Here is a 19,003-nt window from a genome sequence, read left to right on the forward strand (position 1 = left end):
CTCTTGATTGTTCTATCCTAAAGTTTTTTTTTTTTTTACAAGTTTGATTATATTAAAGTTTATAGTTATTTTGAACTCTATATTTAAAGTTTTTTTAACAAGTTTGATTATAAGTTAATAGACACACTAAAGTTTTTTAAATAAGTTTGATTATAAGTTAATAGTGACACACTAAATATATAGAATGCTTGAAATGCCCTGAATGGACCAAAGCACATTAACCACAGCATTTTTGCTTACAACAGCATGTTTCCTGTACTTAAAACTGTAACTCTACAGAGTTGTAAATTGTATATTTTCATTTTGTCCATAATTTTTCAGCTTTTAAAATAGGAACTTAGAGAAACTGTTACTAAAAGAAAATGTAAATATTATATAAGCTGCTTTACACAAATCAAGATTCCACCAGCCACTAACATCTTATTGTGTAGACAATAGACTTTCTGGGTTGTTACATATCCCCTTGTTACACTACTCTTGATCTATTTACACCACTTACCTTTCAGACTTCTAATCTCTTTAGGTAACTTTTCATTGCCAAAATGTTAAAGAATATGCATTTAACGTTTATAAAATAGTGTGATTTTAGACTGTTTTAATCTGTCATAATGTCTATTTGGGTGTGAATTAGGTCCTTTGAGGGTTGATCATTTTAGCCTTCTTATTCCATCCTTTGGCCATATTACCAGTGAAAGGTATTTGAAGGCAAAGGATAAATATATCCTTTAAAGTTAACATCAGATTTTGCTCAACACAAGTCCCTTAGTAACAAAGTTTGAGTTAGGTTTTGTGATGTAGACCAGGGGTCCCCAGTCCGCAGGACCTAATGCTTGATGATGTGAGGTAGAGCTGATGTAATAATAATAGCAATAAAGTGTATAATAAATATGCTTGAATCACCCCCAAACCATCCCCCCATCCCTGGTCCGTGGAACAACTGTCTAACATAAAAACCGGTTCCTGGAGCCAAATGGGGTGGGGACCGCTGAGTAGACCCTCCTCCAACTTGAGGGCAACTGACACCCCTCCCCCTGCCCGCCCCCCCCCCCCCCCCCCCGCCCCCCGACGCCCCTGCCACTTTACACGGCAGAAACTGGACTCTGGCTGCCGCGGACGTCCGGCACTGAGCCGGGTGGTGCTGCCCTCCAGCCGTCGTTGGCCACCGGATCACGCTTCCCTAGCTGGAAGCCCCGTCAGGCGCTGTGGATGGAAAAGCTCCAGCCCCAAACCAAACGAGAGGACCGCTGGCCAGGAAGTGGAGGGCTGCAAGCCTCAGCGCTCAGCCCAAGAACCCGAGCCCGCCGGCTACCAACCGGACCGCGCCCCCGGCGTCCACGCCCGCCGGGCTCGGGCCCCGAGGGTCGGCCCGACCTGTCCAGCCCCTCCGCCGTCTCTCAGAGCCTCGCGAGCCTCTAGCAGACGCGCCCCCTAGAGGTGCCTCCGCTGCTCCACCGCCAACGTCTCAGCTTCTCTTGTGTCCACTCACTCCAGTGTCCGGCTTCGCGCGAGGCCCGCCCGCTCTTAAGATGGCGGCGTCGGCGTCGCGAGGTGCCGTCCCACGTGGACGACGCTGGCCAATGGGCTTCCGCCTGTGCCGCCGGCCCGGCGCGGGAGGCGGAAGTGCCTCGGGCCGCCGCCTCCGTCCCGGCTGCGGCCCCTGCCGGTTACATAACTGGTTGCGGGCTCAGCGCGGCCCCACTTCCTGGCTCCCGGCGAACCAAGGATGCACTGAGCCCTAGAACGCTGTCCGCTGCCGCCGGCTCCCGCCCGAGGTGAGGCATCCCGGGGCTCGGGCCTGCGGCGGAGCGCCTGGCCCGGCCAAGGGCGGGCGTCAAGGGAGGCAGGGGAGCAGTTCCGGGCCGGGGCGGCAGCGCAGTCGCGGGGTCCTGCCGGGGTGCAGGGGGCCCGAGGCGGCCCTGGCGGGGCGTGGGACGTCCCGTCGGTTCGAGGGAGGCCGGGGAGCTGCCCCCGCCAGCCGGCGCCCAGACATCTCCGCGGGGTTTCAGGGCGATCACAGAGCTCGCGTTTCCCCGGCCGAGGAGGGGGCCGAGGCCCCAGGGGCGCGATCCCGATCCTTTTGCTTGGGCTGCCTCCGTGCCAGGCCTCGGGACGACCTGGCGGGGGAGATTTGGAAGCAGAAGGCAGCCTGCCCCTTGCTGCCCGCCGGGCCTCGCGGGAGGTGCCGGGCCCGTCCTTTTCACAGTTCAGCGATTTGCTGCCTTGCCGGGCCCCATCGCTGCTTTGGTACTTGTTGCATGGGTTGTAGTTACTTGGCGACTTTTTTGCCCTCCCGTGAACTCTGGAAACCCTGAAACTCTTTCTCGGTCGTCTCCACTTCTTACTCCTTAAGCTGTATATTTTGGTTAAGACAGCTCAATTCCTTACGTTTTGGGGTAGTTTAAAGGTTGGCCGTGCAGACCCTTGCACCACCTCTGAGCTCTGGCCCATTGATTGGGCACTTCCCATGTAACAGAGGGAATCTGTAGCCTCTGTGGTTTGTTCCCCTGGGAAGATTTTCAGGGAGGCTGAGCGCCTTCCCTGGACCACTAACAACAAATATCTGTGTGCTCAGGAGGTGATGGACCCCAGGGTCTGGGGATGAGAGGAGGAGTTACTCTGTCATAAACGTGGCCATTGGCTGCTTCCTTGGTCTGTTTTAACTCTGCCCAGTCCTTAAGCCATACCATTTTGTTAGTTTCTCTTGAAGGAAAAGGATAACAGCCCTACAGCCCTTTGGTACCTGGAATGGTTGTAATCAGAGAGTCAGAACTGAAGATAACTTTGCTGGGTGCAGATATTTTACTGGAGCACAGAAGACAGAAAATTTAATGTTAACGCTTAACTGCCTGAACCGGGAAAGTCAGTATGACTGCAAGTCAGTGGTAGAAATACCACATTCTGTGAAGCACTTTGTATGTACAGCTAAGTGTTAGAAGTCCTTTGGCCAACAGTACTGGCTTGTGAGGCAGGGAGAAGGGTAGTCTTGAACAGCACTGAATTTAAAAGGGGCTGGAGCAAAACAAATCCTCTCTTCTGGCAAAAATCCCTGAATTGCTTTAAGCTCAGTTTGAGAAGAAAGGGTTCAAGGCCAGAAGAAACTCAAGGGTGGCTGAAATAGAAGTCCCTGTCGTTTAACAAGTGGTCATGGCTGAGCATGACATAGGTCTTCATCTCCCCTGTTGTTGGAAGTTTGTGTGTTAGAATTAAAGTGCACTTTGGCCCTTTGAGAAGCAGTGTGCCTGGGCTCCTCTTTTGGGCCACAGTTTGCTGAAGTTCCATCTCACTGTGTTTCCAGAAGTGCTGGATTTCTATGAAGATGGTTAAAACCTGTAAGTAAGAGTCAGTGCATGGTGTGGTGTTCACAGGCCAAAATAAAAAATACACACATTATTTTAAAAGGTCTGTGTGTGTGTCTTACCTTTAGCCTCTCCCCACTATCACTTACAGTGACTTTATCACTGTAAAATGTTTATTTTAACCGCACCCACTCTCAGACTTCAGATGTTGTTTGAAGTGACCTGTTGATGTTGTTTGGCAACTTGGCCTCTGCCTGTGTTGGAAGAAAATACCTGGATGTTAGGAGATTTGAGAAATGAAGACACTAGAACTAAGAAGGGTGGGGCCGTCATTGCTCAGCTGGTGCTCTGCCCCGCAGACTGTCCCAGCCTCAGTGGACTGGCTCGCAGCAGTTTGTCTTCTAGCAGCTGAGATGTGTTTAGACCAGGTGGACCCAGAATCCTTACCTGGCAGCAGCTACAGGTATTCAGAGCTCTGAGTCTGGGGCAGTACAGATCTCTGCCAAAATGCCCCGAGGTCTCTGCTCCCTGCTGACGGCTCTCCTACCTGAACAGAAAGCTGGCTGCTTGTCAGCTGCCAGGCCTTCTCTTAAATGGAGGTTCCTCCCTCTCCACATCTTCGCCTCCACCACCTCCTCCCTGACTTCTCTTTCTGGAAGAAACCCACGGAGTCCTCCTAGCTCACCCACCTCAGTTCCTCGTTTACAGAAAAGAAGATTGGGATCTAGATCCTGCATCCTGCTTCTGTCCACACGCAGCGCTTTCGAGTAAAACACTGATCTGCAAAGTGATGCTGGAACTCCTGGGTCTCTTTCTGGCCAAGATCAAAGGTTGAATTTCATTCAACAAATGTTTCTAAGTGTCTCTGATAATTCTGGGATCAGACCTCCTTCCCGAAATATGATGATTTTAGCATGACTTCTGATCGAGACTGGCTGGCAGGCCAGGTCAGGGTTCCCTGAAGCCCAGTGCTGATTAAAGAGAGGTTAAAGAGAGATCTGTGTGTTTGAAAACCCAGTAAGCACATGCATAGTAGGCTGACACTCTGCTCCGAACCTGAAATGTTTGCTCGGTGCCTCTGGAGTGATGGGAAGACATCTGAACAGGGAGCCAGGGCTTTCTGCACATAGTGGTTTGGGGTCTGTGTCAGCAGTTGAACCAGTGAGTGGTCCATTGAGTGCAGCTCTGCAGAGGCTGGCCAACATGTGGCGGTCACCTCGAGGTGCCCACGAGTGGAGCCTGGGTGGTCAGGGTGTCACCTCACATGAGGGCCAGTCAGTCCCTAGTCCTGTCCTGAGGGCCTCTCATACTCCCCATCTCCTCACCTGAGGCTGACTTCCTGCTCAGGCAGGGCCAACACTTGGAATACTGATGATGCGAGCCACCTATGAGTGTGACCACGTAGAGACCTTAAAATGCCTCTTTCAGTGAATAGACTCGCTTAGTGTCAACGTTGAAGGTCCATACCCGTGAAGTAACCCAGCTCTTGTGCACTGATGCCAGACATAAACATTCTAATAATATTCACAGTTGTAGGGACTCCAAGCTTCCAATGCAGTGGGCGTGGGTTCGATCCCTGGTCAGGGAACTAAGATCCTATATGCCACATAGCCAAATTAAAAAAGATTTGCATTTGTAAAGAAGCAAAGAGGAACTGATTGGGAAAAAGGACTCAGAACAAATGTTTGTCCGCTTGCTTCCACAGGAAGACCAGAGAAAACAGACCACATTGAAAAAAGAACTTCTTCCAGTTCTATTTCTTGTTATTAAACAGTAAATTGTGTTCCTCTATTTTGTCTCCTGCATTCTTGAAATAGGACAGCAAAGTATTTGGGCAGAAAAGTAGTGAAATTTGAGCCCATCTTAAAAATAACTGAGAAGAAAGCAATTTCTTTTTATAAAATAGTCTCTGGGTAAGTGTCCCTTAGCTGCTGAAAGGATTTTTATCTGGACAGTGTTACTACAACAGTATTTCCATAGTTCCTGTAGCTCTGAGTTGCTTGCTCCTTTCTAACAACTTGTTTCTTTTTAGATGCTTCCTTGTGACTCTAGTTGTAAACTATTCAGAAGCTCTTGCTGGCCAGATATTTGCTGCTCTTTCTACTCTTAGCTTCAAATTACAGGATTGCTTCTCTTCTGGCCTCCTGTGTTTAACTTTTTTGTGGAAATATGTAGAAACGTATAGAAAAGTACTCTGCTTGACATTTGATCACGCTGTTACGTACCAGTGAAACCTCCCACCTCAGAAGCCCCCTCGGCCCCGTACCCAGTAAACCCTCTCCTATGTAAAAAGTTTGCTTTCTAGTAGGAAACTCAAGAATCTATTAACCTTCATTTTACTGAGGACAAAGTGAGGAGGGGGCTTTTGAGTTTTTGCTTCATATTGTGTATTGATTCTTATTTTACCATGAACAAAGTTTTAAACAGCATTTAACAAATGGGGGATGTTCTTTTTTAAACCTTTTTTGGTTTTTTTTAGATGGTTGTCCTGAAGCCTTTAAATATTTTTAAAATTGATTTTTATATGGCCACTGAATTTTCTTTGTAATGATTGCAGAGGAACTCTTTAAAATATTTTTCTTACTAACAACTGCCTCCTCTTTGCTTCATTACAAGTATGGGTCTGTGTTTATAATGTTTATTTCTGGCATCAGTGCATAAATGCCGTGCTATTCCAAGGGTATGGGGCTTAAACATTGGCACTGAGAGTCTATTTTAGGGTAAAATGGATAACCATTCTACTTATAATTTGAAGAGACATTATAAAATTCTCAAGTTGTTACAATTAAAAACATTACTGTAATATAAAAAATGTGTTCTGAATTTTCACATACCACCTGGAAGTCTTTATTTTTTTCTGATAATAAAAACAAGCTCATTGTTTAAAAGAAAACTCAAATGAGGCAGAAGTGAGTGATGTAAAACAGACATCTGCCTTAATTCCACAGGCAAATGCTGAGAGGAGATTGAATTTCTTTTTAAAAATAATTTTTGTTATGAAAGTTAACCACATGGTCAAGTATTAATTTATACCGAATTTGACCCACGTTCACATTTAACATCTGTTGGATTTTGAAGGATCTTAAATACAAACCCAGGGACGCAGAGATTAAAAAGTCAAATGTAAAACAACAAAGCCCAGCAGAGTCAGGTGGAAAAAGCACAGAAGCGCTGGAAAGGGCTGGGGGCGCTGGTTTGCTGAAGGGGCAGCGGTGAGAGGCAGGCAGGGTTTCTGAATCCGAGACCGCCATGGCTGTGCTTTTCGCCTAAAAACTGAGCTGCCAGTGGCGTCCATTCCAGCCCCAGACCCGGGCAGTGCTGAGTGGGCCCGCCTCTGGAAGAATCCATTCTCCTCCTCATCCTCGAGAATCTGGTGACGGCCCGAGTTTCAAGTGCGCATCCTGCACGTTCACTAGTCCCTGGAAGAGAACTTGGCACCTGGCAGTCATGGCCCCATTTGTAGAAGGCTTACTTTTACTCGCCTGCCAGACACCCTGCACATGTCCTGTGAGGACTTTGGTCCCCGCGTCACAGCCCTGCCGGGACCCAGGGCCCGCACGTGGCGGGGGGCGCCGGACAGTGCGTGTGTGTGGCCTCGAAGCCTTGCCTTCCCCTTGGACTCCACTGCTGCAAGAGATACTGTGAGCCAGTGGTCCCTCTTGGTTTTGGCAGGGAGGGCGTGAGCTGACGCTCGTGGGACAGTTCAGGACTCTGTTTCTCCTCCTGGAACTCTTGATTCAAGGAGGCGGATCAAATAGTCAAGGAAAACACCTTGAGTGATGCAAGGGGATCTCCTGCCTTCTCCTGAGGGCTTGGGAGGGGAGCATCCCCTCCGACAGGTGTGTTAACCCCTCCCTGCCCAGCCTGCTGGATGGCATTCTTTGTATTCACTGATGTGCTGTTTGCCTCGGAATTCCTCAAGCAAAGGAAGCGTTTCTGAGAGTATTTAGGTAAAAGAGCAAGAAAACACACACCTCCTCACCCCCTCCAGCCCCGCCAGTGATCACAGATGTCCATCTCTGCTCTTTACTGCAACCGCAGTGTCTAGTGCGGGGCCTGGGTTTTCAGTTCAACTTTGATAAATAAATGAATGGATTCTCTTTGCGATGGGGGCGGTGGTCATAGAACCCCTGGCCCAGAGGGAAGCACGGGCTGACCCCGGGACTGCTCCAGACCACTGGTTGTTGTCTTGTTTTGGAGTCGAGAGATGGTTCACATGCCGCCCAGCCGGCAGATCTGAAGTGTGCAGGTGAACGCAGTTGATGACCCTGATGGACATGGGAACATTGTCGCCGGCCCCATGAGTCATCCTATGCCCTCCCATCGAGGTCCTCTGTACCCCCCAGCCGCATTCTCATTGCTCTTACCGTCAGTGTCTTTAGCCAGTTTTAGAATATCACACAAATGGAATCCCCCACTGTTAACAGTTCGCAGGTGCAGTGCTGTGTCTTAAATTGTGTGTGAGGAGACTGTGGGCTCCCTTTGGGGCATCGTGTGGCGGACTGTAAGAGGGAGGTGCTTTGAACCCACAGTGCTGGGTGTTTGTGTCTTGTCTGCTGTAAATTATTCATATTTCTCCTCCCACTCTCAGGCTTTGAAAGGCTTCCAGGCTGCTGTAGAGACAGCTCCCACCGCCCCGCCCCCAGATGGCTGCTCACTTGAACAAATGAGCTGAACTGACACGGTTTCCCTCACTCCCTGCTCTGAGCCCTTCAGCCCATTTTACTGATGAGCAGGGTGGTGCCGTGTGTCCGTCACTGGCTTACTTTTCCTTTTTTGCGCCATCCACCCTTAAGGCAAGAGCTTGGAATCTGTTGTTGGGTTTGTTGAGCCAATAAGCCTGATGCCTGCAGCATTTCACATTGGAGGGCCCTGGTGGTCTTTAACTCTGTGCCGTGGACTAGTATGCACTGATCTTTCCCGTGCTTTGTTTGAGAAGGGGCCCGGAGTGCAGGGACAGGCCAGGGTGGTGCTCTGCCCCATGGGCATTGTGATGGTGCCAGGAAACCCCTCCCGAAACTAGAACAGTCCCATCCCGAGGCCCTAGGTCCTGAATCCCCAGCACTTGGCAGCTGGGGGGTGGGGTGGAGGATATGCCTGAGATGTTGGAGTTCACTCTGTCCTCTGGTTGGGCACGCGCAGTCCCTCAGGAAGTGGGGTCTGGGAGCGCACGCCCAGGTGATCAGGCATCACCCCCAGCCACCGCATGGCATCAACCCAGGGACCCGAGAGGTCATTTCAGCTCAGAAGGAAGATGACTCTTGCAGACAGCCCACGGGGACGAGAAAGGGCAGATGGAGAGGTGAGTGGGCTGGCCCTTCATCGTCTTGGAGAATCCAATTTCTGTCCCTTCTAGAAATGTTCCACTCGCCCACCCCTGCAGGCCAAGGGCAGAAGGCAGACCTAGCAAGCCCGGAAGAACTCTTGCTGCAGGCCGGAACTGTGTCTTCTCCTGCACAGTGCGTCCCTGCTATCGTAGGATCTGTGTGTCTGTGTCTTTGTAGGGAAATGCACGGAAAGGTGGCCTGTGTGCCTGCGGCTCCAGCCCCCTGGGGCTCAGGACAAAGGGCTGACCCGGGGGCTCTGCTCTGGTTCACCTGCCACCTCTGTCCTCCAGTGAGTCTTCTGAGTCCTTGTCCCTTAAGCCCGTAGGGCAGCACATAGCAACAGGAGGTCAGTACTTGGCTGAAGGTTCCAGGTGGACAAGCGGGGTCCCCAGAGGTGTCAGATGTCAGTCTCCTGGCCTCTCCCCCAGTGGTGGACCAGCGCTGCCCACCATACCCCCTCCGTCTTGACCACCCGCCCACCCCCCAAACATCCCTTTCTCTCTGGCATGTGGGTGCCGGATTCTCCCTCCTCCACTCCTGTCGGTTGGGCTCGGGCAGATCAGGCACAATAATATACTACATTTCCCCTTAGTTAGATGTGACACGTCTCTATTTTTAAATCAAGGCATCTAAAGAACGGCCTTTGAAAACATCCAAGTACTTTTAATAGGGATGTGAGAATCCACAAATAGCTGTGTGTCTTAGAGGCCAGTGTTCTTTATGAACGCTGAACAGGGAAATCCTGCCCCTTTGGTCAAGAGCATCGTCACAAGGACACTAGGGTGAAAATGTATAAATCCCAGGACGGGCAAGTTGCTTGTTTATTATCAGCCTCTCCCTTTGCTGTCACTCCTCAACCTTTAAAATGTTTTAAAACCAACTTTATGGAAGTTTAACATACATACAACAGAATACACCCAATGAGTTTAACATACGTGTATATACGTTTGTGTACGTAACTCAAGATACAAAACATTTCCATCCCCTCGGGAAGTGCCCACCCCAGCCTCTTTGTAGTCAGCCTCCTGGTGCAGGTACCACAGGTACCGTGCTCCCTGTGGTGCCAGCTCCCCAGGTACCCAGCATCTGCCTGCGGCCGCGCGGAGTAACTGCGCCCCCAGCTCTGCAGCTGGGGTTGTCAGTCGCCGGCACTTGTCCTGCCAACTCCGGGGAGAGACTGCGGAGGGTGAGCCGACGCCTCCTGTCCTGTACCTCCTCCTGCGGAGCTCAGAGCACCCCAGCTCTTGGTTGAGAACCTGCTGGGCACAACCAGTGAGACACCTGAAGCTCTGCCAAGGGTGATGAGAGCAGGCAGTCTTGTTGCCCAAGAGGAGGGCGTGGCACTTCCAGCAGCAGGAGGGCTCTGGCCTCAGGCACCCTTTTGGCCTCTGGCATTGCCTGGGTCCTCGCAGTGCCCCCGCACAGAACCATCGTTTCCCCAGCCCTGACCACAACTTTTGTTAAGGAAAATTTCAAATACATAGAAAAATGGAATGTGTAAACAGTCAGTTCCTGTTTTATATAAACCTGCCACTTAGATGCAACCACTAACAGCATTTTGTCACATTTGCTTCCTAAGCAGTTGAAAAAATTTTGAGTTATTTAGTTTTAAACCTGGTGATGCCTCGCTCTGAAGTATTTCAGCAGAGCATCTCTAAGACCGTCTACAGGAGCACTCCACCTTCCACGTCTGAGACAGTAACAGGTTCATAATCATTTCATAATAAATTCATCATCTTGCATCCAGCCCACATTTAAGTTTCTCCCAAATGCTGTTTGACTTTTTGTGTTTCCCAGAAGGAGTTTGCACATCATGTTTGGTTGTAGGTCTCCCTGTCTCTTTCAGTCTGCTTCTGTTTTTTTAATGACAATGAGTGTTTGGAGAGAGCAGGCAGCTGTCACGTAGAATGCCACCCCTTCTGTGTGTGTCAGATGTCATGGTGCCCGTGTACCGGGTAGCCTCGAGGCTTGATCTGCTTCAGACCCAGCACTTTAGGCTGGGACCAAAGGGCTTTGTGTATTTTACTGGAGGCACTGGCAGCCTGGCCTCTATCCCTGGGGGTCCTGTGGCTGCAGGATCTCAGGGGGTGCAGGGTTCGGCTTTTCCTTGGCGATTGCTTGGTCCTGGGGGTGTAGGTGCTTCGTCGGAGCCCACACTTGACCCTCCTGTCTGGATTGAGCATAGCTTCCTGATTTAGTCGTTGCAACTCGTGGCCCCTGACTTGAACTTCTGGCATCTCTTGAAGTCTTTCTCTGTACATGAATCTTAATCTCCTGGATGGGGAGGAGAAACAGCCCATCCCGTAAGTGCCACTCTAAATCCACCAGGTCCCTGGGGCCGTTGAGCTCTGGGTCATAGGATGCCACTGACCCAGGCAGAGAGGCGGGGCCGTGTGCCCTCCCAGTGGAGGAACAGCGGGTGAGGGGAAGCGGGGTGGGTGTGGGCACTCAGTGTGCAGCTCAGTGGGGCTGAGCGGGGAGAGAACAGAGGCCAGCTGCCCTCCACAGGGCTCAGGAGCGTCCCGGGTGAGCAGGGAGGGGGCCTCTGGGTATCCCCATCCTCCCAGGCCTTCTCTGCAGGGTAGGGTGTCTGTGATGCCTGGTGTGGGAACACTCATGAGGGGAGAGGCCCTCCACCCACGGGGCCACTGTGAGCGTTCCCGTCCTGCTAGCCCTGCAGATTGCCTGAAGAGGAGGTTTGGGGCGTGCGCCGCCCTCCTGACGCCCCTCCCCCACAGGTGTGAATGACAGAGGCGGTGCCGTCCAGCGCGCTCAGCGAGGTCAGCCTGCGCCTCCTCTGCCACGATGACATAGACACCGTGAAGCACCTGTGCGGCGACTGGTTCCCCATCGAGTAAGTCCAGCGGGTCTGCAGGTGGGCATTGGGGTGGGGGTGTCCGGGGGTCTGTGCACAGAGTGCTGAAGCTGGGGGGCTCGCTGTGTTGGTCCTTGGTGACTGAGAGCCCCCTCACCCGTCGGGGCCCCAGGCCCTGCTCCCTGGCGCTCCTGGTCTCTCTGCACCTCACCATGTTCTTGTACAGAGATCGGGAAGGGCCTTGCAGAGAATCTTCAGTTACAAAGACACTTCATGCAGTGCTGCTTGTGACATTCAGAAAATCGAGAAGCAACCTAAGTGTCCTAACAGAAAGGAATTGGTTCCCTACATCAGGGGATATACATGCAGAAGTACAATATTATCCAGCCAGGGACAAAGAAATCTGTCCTCGAGGTTTATATGTTTGTCTGTGTGTGTGTGAAATAGTAGGTGAAAAAAGCAGACGAGAAGCCAGGATATACCACAATCCCTCTTTTATTTGAAAGCATATACAAGATAAAAGCTTAGGAGGAAGTGTGCCATGTAGCAAATGTTTTTGGTAGTTCTTTGGGTGGATGATTAGCAACTACAAGTTTTGTTTGGTTTTACTTGTCTCTGTTTCCTGCATTTTCCTATAATGTGCTCGTAGAGCATTTATAGTGAGGAAAAATAGTACAAACTCTTAAAAATTGAAAATAAACACTATCCTGCCAACATCACGTCTCCATGAGTCTCAGCCTCAGACCTGCTCAAGCCGGTCATCCACCCCTTACTTCCCTGATTGGAGTGTGCTGTGGGCTAGCGGTGGTTTCATAGAAAGTGACCATCAGCCCAGCAGTCCCACCGCTGGACAGGAATCCAGCAAGTCTGTGCAGTAGACCCTGCTGAGGATGACCTGGGGTGGGTGGAGCCTTACCGGCCGGAGTCTCTGGGCCTCTGAGGAGCCTGGCCTTCCTGCCTCCTTGGAGATGGCTGGGCTGGAGGCCTTAGGTTCTAAAGATGGTGGACAGAACTGTAGTCCCCTCGGGCCGTGTGGTGGCTCACTCCTGGCCGCTGTGCCAGCTTGACACTGCTGGTCAGAAGGTGGGACTGACGGACCAGGAGAGGAGGCTGGGTGATGCTCAGCTTCTGTGGAACTTTCTGGCAGGGACAGTGGGGCAGTGGCCTCTACAGAGCAGACCTGAGGAGAGCACCTCCCTGGGTCTCCAGGGGGGATCTGAGACCCTCCTCTGCTCTTGGTCCCAAGAAAGGAATCCCAGGCTAACCTAGCCTGTCAGGAAACCACCCCTCACTCCCACCTGTCCGAGTCTCCTGGGCTGCAGCTGACTCTGCCTTTTCAGCACTGCCTCACTGCTCTGTTCCCCGCTGCCCTCGGGGTTCTTGCTGAGCAGCCCCAGCAGCTCTGGACACACCTTGCCCTCATGTGCCCAAAACTCAAAGGCCACTCAGCAGTGAATGGTCCCGTCTGGACAGATAACGGCTATCAGAAGTTGCAACTCTGAGGGTGATGCCCTTTGGTGGAGACTGGGTGGTGGGCAGACCCTGAGTGCTGGACGGAGCAGCCAAGGGTCCTCCGTGGTTCCACTCTGAAGCACAGTGGTGATTGGACCTGACCTTCGGCCAGTCCACGTGCGTTTATCTCTTCCTCAGGTACCCAGACTCATGGTATCGTGATATCACCTCCAACAAGAAGTTCTTTTCCCTCGCCGCGACCTACAGGGGTGACATCGTGGGGATGATTGTAGCTGAAATTAAGAATCGGACCAAGATACACAAGGAGGTGAGTGTCTGCAGCGATGGCTCAGGGGCTGACACCTCTGGACGCTGCCTGCGCTGGGCCCCATCCTCTTGGGAGCCTGGACAGGTGTGAGTCCTAGGTGGTTGGTTTCATTCTGTGTGTTTGTGACACAGTCATACATGCATTAAGTTGCACGACCTGACTGTGGGCTTCACAGTGACCCTTGTCGTGAAGTAGGGAGGAGGGTGATCGGTACACGGGCTTCCTGTGGCTTCGAGTCACAAGAGCCGGAAGGAGGCTTCCTCCCTGAGGCCAGTGGTGGGTCCTCCTGTGTCCAGGTTAACTGCTGGGCGGAGGCTGGGGTGAGAATGGGCCGGGCTGCCCCTGATCCAGCACCTGGGAGCCACTTAGCAATCACGGGACAGGACACAAGCCGAGTCACAAGTGTCCTTTCCAGTGAGGGAGCGAAAACCACACACATGGCAGAGCCTTACGGTTCTTTGTGAGGCAGAAGAACATGAGACCCTGGTCCTGGTGAGAGGCGTGACTCTCCCAGTCCGGTGGTCCATCTCTGGAGCCAAGAGGCCGCGTGGGGTGTCATGTCGCTCGGCCGCCCCTACCTGCCTCCCCCTGTACTCCAGGACCCCATAGGACCGTGTGGGATCCTTCAGTTACAGCGCCCACACCCCGTGGGGCCGCCTTGTCTCCTGGCACGTGGACTGACACGGACCAAGGGCCCCCTGAGCAGCGCTTCTTCCCACCGTGACTGCTCTGGTCCGGCTTTGCTAACCCTCCCGCCTGGTTTACCACCCGCCCCAAGAGAAGCAACTTTGCGTGTGCCTTGTTAGCAGCAGTTTCTCACAGAAGGGCCCGCAGCCTCTCGCTTCCATGGGGCTGGGGTGGCTCTCCATTGCCCGCTGTCCTGGGTTCTCCTGCCCCGGTGTTCCCCCAGGTGTGTGTCCCAGAAGTTGGCCCAGGAGCTGTGCGTGTCCTGCAGCAGGACCGGGGCCTCCACTGCTGACCCGGCGGTCTCTGACTTTCTCTCTAGGACGGAGATATTCTGGCCTCCAGCTTCTCCGTGGACACACAGGTCGCGTACATCCTCAGCCTGGGAGTGGTGAAGGAGTTCAGGAAGCACGGGATAGGTAAGGGGGGCCTGTAAGTCCCCCCAGCTCGCCCCTGCTCCCTGCCGACTATCTCAGAAGACCTGCTCGGTCTCTGTCTTGCTGTATCCTTCGGCCCTCTGTTGGGGCCAGACTCGCACCCTTCCTTCGTTCCCTGCCCCCGACAAGTCTGCCGGCCCCACCCACTCTCAGCCTTCAGCCTGTCTTCTTTCCACGTTTCGCTGGGTCTTTCTGCTGTGGCCTCCTTCCCAGATCTGGTGAGATCAGATGAATAACCCCTGCTGGGCATCCTCATCAGAGAACGGCCCTTCTGACCGTGCCTCTCGTGCGTAATTGAAGGAACAGTCCCAACCATGGTTTATCGGATGCCTGCCACCCTTGGGGGCCCTGCCGCCCACACAGCTCCAAACTCCTGTCCCACGCGGCCAGCGAGCGTCGGGATCTTCCCTCGTAACCAGGCCCTTCCACTCCATGTTTTCCTGGGCTAGAAGGGCAGTGAGTTTCACTGTAGGTCCAGCCCTTGGGAGGGACTGTGGCTGGCTTACATCCTCGTCCGGGACATTCGAGCCTCAGTTGACAAGCCCCACCAAGGGTTCGGACGTTAGGGACTCCGGCAGTGGGTGGTTTTGGAAGATCAGCCTTTGCCTCACGCTCCCTTCCCCCCACCGCCCCTTTCCTGTCACCCCTCAGGGTCCCTGTTACTTGAGAGTCTAAAGGATCACATATCAACCACTGCCCAGGACCACTGCAAAGCCATCTACCTGCACGTCCTTACCACCAACAACACAGCCATAAGCTTCTACGAGAACAGAGACTTCAAGCAGCACCACTATCTCCCTTACTACTACTCTATCCGCGGGGTCCTCAAAGATGGCTTTACCTACGTCCTCTACATCAACGGCGGCCACCCCCCTTGGACTATCTTATATCCTTTCTCGGGGGTGAGGGCTGGTGGCTTCCTAGTGGGGTCTGTGTGCCAACTGAAGCCACGGTTGCCTTCACGTGGCATCCCTGAGGCCAAGTTCATGGGACCCAAGTGTTGTGGGCAACTCTGACCAGCACATCTTGACAGGATATAATGGTCTGGGTGTGGATGCTGGGAAAGTAGGTGCTCCCTGGACGTCAGCCTGGCCCAAGATCCATCCGTCAAGTATCTACTGAGAGCCTCCTATTTGAGGTCGAGGGGGATGCAGCAGAGACTAAGGCAGACAAAAACCCCTGCTTTAGTGCTGACGGGAGAAAACAAGCGCGGGAGGCGAAAAGAGTGGTTTGTTGATTTTGAACTCTGGATTCAAACCTTCCTTATCGGGTGCGTGACCCAGCTGGGTTTCCCTGCCCTCCACCCTCCTCTTCAACCTTCCTCTTCAAGGGCCAATTCTCTCTGGCCCTTGACAGATTCGACGGAGGCCAGGAGTCTTCCTAACAGTCACAGGGAGTGGCCCCCAAAATAATGTGTGTATGTGAGAGACAGAAGTTAAACGAATGATTCCAGGCTTTATCCATTTCATAGGGAAATAAACAGGAAAAACAGGGGTGACCCAAAAGCCTGCAGGCCTGGCTCACGTGAAGGGGGGGCGCTCTCTGTGGGCGTCCACGGGGTGGGGACTGCAGACCCCTCCTCGTCTCAAGGACAGGGCCTGGCATAGGGGCAACAGGAGCTCTTGCTCCACCAGACCCCGCCCCCGGCTCCCAGTCGCGTCCAGCCTCAGTCGGGTCCGGGCGTGTGGGGCTGCACCTCGAAGGTCCTGTGTTTGCACAGCAGAGCCCCCTCCATCTGATGGGGCTCCCAGCCCTGCAGAGGCCACGCAGGCTCATGGCCGCCCGCAGGAGTGGTGTGTTGTGTGCAGGCAGCCCCTGCGGGTCACCGTGCTGACCGAGCGGCCCAGGGCGTGCGGGCAGGCGGGCAGGCCAGGCGGAATCTTCCTTAACGGAGCCGCACGGACTACATCCAGCACCTGGGCTCCGCGCTAGCGAACCTGAGCCCCTGCTCCATCCCACACAGGATCTACCGCCAGGCCCAGAGCCTGCTCTGCAGCTTCTTGCCATGGTCTAGCATCTCCACCAAGGGCGGCATCGAGTACAGCCGGACCATGTGACGCCAGCCAGGCAGCCTCCGCCGGGCCCCACCCCCCCGGCATCTGGCGGGCGCCGCCTTCCTGGCCATCTGACTGCGGCTGTCCTCTGCAGAGGAACTGGTGGCCACCTGCCGGGCTGGTCGACCCGCCCCAGCCGCAGGCCGGTGCTACACGGGTTCGGGAGCAGAGCAACGTGGGGCATGCCCTGTCTCCCCAGGTACCCGGAGCAGGGGTTGCGGGAAGTGGAGGAGAGCCTAGGGGGTGATGGTCAGGGAAGTGAGGGGCCCCGCGCTGTCAGCAGTGAGAACAGGCAGCCCCAGGTGGGCATCTGCCACACAGGTCATGGGCGACAGAGCCCAGGGCCAGGGGGATCCCTGACCACCTCTGGGAAACTTTTGGAGGAAAAGCAGAGTCCTTGAGCCCTGGCCAGAGCATTGTCTTTTCACGCCCTAAACTCCTTTTTTTAAAAAAATAACATACTTACGTGGTTCAAAAGTTGAAAGTTACCGAAAGATCAAGTCTCTTTCCCCCGGGGCCCCGGATGCTCAGCTTCTCCTTCCCAGGCCGTGGTGCCACCGTGTCCCTGGCCGTGCTTCCTTGGGTGTACACGTGGCCTTGACAGCGCCAGCGGCGCCTGCTCACTCTCTGAGCTCCTGGCTGAGTGCTCTGCCCAGACACGGCCACTTCTGAGAGCTATGGGGACACCAGGATGCATTCATGCGTGGACATGACCCGGAGCAGGTTGTGACAGGGGCCGAGCCCACATGGCAGGGCTCCGTGGCCTCCTGGGCTGGCACCCCTGTTGGTGCCATGGTTTGTGCTGGGACCAAGGGACCGAGGGGAGCTGGTGGTCCCTGGAAGGAACTCTGGGCCTGGAGGAGTGCCAGCGCCTGGCTTGGAGCTCCTAGGCCAGTTCCTTGGGGTGGGGGCAGAGCGTTTCCACCCTGGCCTTCACCCTGCTCCCCTCTTGTCTACCCCACAGGCTCTCCCAGGCTTCCTACCCGCTCTGAAAACCTTCAGTTCTGCTGAGCCCTGGCCCAGCCCTGCGTGTGCACACCGGCCTCATGGGCGGCCCTGGTGGCAGCGTTCACTGTGGTCTGTTTTTTCTGCTGCCCCGGGCGCAAGGCCGTGGGAAGGGGCTTCTTCTCTGTGCCCCTCACCAGCCTCCCCCCATCCTCAGCCCATTCCTTCCAGCTCCTTCCTCCAAAGCCAGAATTAACTTCTCAGAGGGAGGAACCCAAGTGTTACGGACACACTTGACCCTAAAGACACAGGAGCCTGAAAAAAACAAGGGGTCGAATACCGGGAATGCCAGCTCCTCGTCCAGAGCCAGCCCCCAGAGGCCCGGGAGCAGGGAGCAATCTGATCCCTCTACCTGGGGCTGGGGCTCCTGGGGGACAGCCAGAGAGGCCCTTCACCCACACTGTGAGCTCCGACTCTCAGGCTCTGCTCCCCACATGGGCCTCAGGATAACGGGCTGGATGCTCACACCCCCACCAGGAGGATGAGTCCTCCCACGGGCTGGCTTCATTCTGTCCCGGGTGACCGGAGCTGCCCGGCCGACGGTGGACGTGCCATTCACCTGAGCTGCTGTGGGGAGCCAGGTTGAGGACGTGTGCCGATAAGGATCCCCAGGGTCCATGCCCCCCTCCCCCGCCCCCAGGCTCCCAGCCCCTTGAGCTGCAGCTCTGAGGCCTGGCCAGATACAAAGGGGACAGAGGACGACACTGCACACTGCGTTGACCAAGTGAGACCCAGCCTTTGAGGCTGGGGGCAGTCACGTGCCTTGTGATCCCTCCGCCTCTGGAGCAGAGACTCTGAGGGGAGTGTGCACGGATCCCCTAGAGCTGCTCGCTGCTCGCCCTGCCTTCTGGAGCAGACGGGGTGGTGCAGAGTTGTGCTTGGCCCAAGAGCTGGAGAGGGAACAGGGCAGGTGGGGCTGCGTGACCGCGTCCTTCCCTCCCTTGGAACTTCCAAGCCTGGGGGCTCCCGGGATGAAGGGCATCTGGGCAGGAGGGCTTCAGCCTCCCCTCCTCCGAGCTGACATCAGCTTCACGCTGAGGCCCAGCTAGGTGTCCTCCCTAATCTGAATCAACAATGACCATGTAATTTTTTTTTTTTTTCCCGGCCCTTGGGGTAAGGGAAGAGTCTTCCAGAATGTTCTGCCTTGGACATTGGTAATGAGCTCAGAGGCCTTGCCCTGCCCCTCCATCCCACCCCCTAATCATTGCAGTGTCCAGCCCAGTGTTGAACAGATTGTAGTGTTTCTTCTCATTACAAACAAATAAATAGACTTCAGTTGGTCACATTCGGTCTTTGAAGGCTCTTTGCGCTCCTGGCCCTGCTCCTTGGGCCCACCCCGAGGCTGAGGGCGGCTCAGGAGGTGCCTGTCCCCTGGCAAGTCCCAAAGCCGGCTTCCAGCTCAATGGGCGATTGTTTTTTTTACAATTCTAGTTGTAACTTCCCCTGCTAAGGAATGTAGCCCTGGAAGAGGCTCTAGAACTGATGGCAAAGCAGTGGTCAGGCGGGGGCTCTGCCTCTGGCCTCGCTGGGGACGGGTCATGCCTGTCCCTCCATCAGACAAATGAGGAAAACTGGTTGAGGGGCTGGGAGTTGCCCAGGAGCCAC

At 54.1% G+C, this 19,003-nt stretch overlaps 1 protein-coding gene across 2 annotated transcripts; it reads left to right on the plus strand.

The window, feature by feature from the left end:
• Positions 1-1,635: 1,635 nt before the first annotated feature.
• NAA60 (N-alpha-acetyltransferase 60, NatF catalytic subunit) lies at positions 1,636-18,683 on the plus strand. Of its 2 annotated transcripts, NR_198923.1 has the most exons (7): positions 1,636-1,772; positions 11,362-11,477; positions 13,089-13,218; positions 14,225-14,321; positions 14,991-15,225; positions 16,240-16,592; positions 17,358-18,683. NR_198923.1 is itself a non-coding variant. In NM_001435431.1 (6 exons), the coding sequence occupies exons 2-6, from the start codon at positions 11,368-11,370 to the stop codon at positions 16,394-16,396; spliced, it is 729 nt and encodes a 242-aa protein (NP_001422360.1). In that variant the 5' UTR covers positions 1,636-1,772; positions 11,362-11,367; the 3' UTR covers positions 16,397-18,683. The 2 variants fall into 2 exon arrangements, 1 of the variants encoding a protein (NP_001422360.1); NM_001435431.1 differs by having other exon boundaries at positions 16,240-18,683.
• Positions 18,684-19,003: the final 320 nt, after the last annotated feature.

Source organism: Bos taurus, chromosome 25, assembly GCF_002263795.3.
Source record: "Bos taurus isolate L1 Dominette 01449 registration number 42190680 breed Hereford chromosome 25, ARS-UCD2.0, whole genome shotgun sequence".
Taxonomy (NCBI): Eukaryota; Metazoa; Chordata; class Mammalia; order Artiodactyla; family Bovidae; genus Bos; species Bos taurus.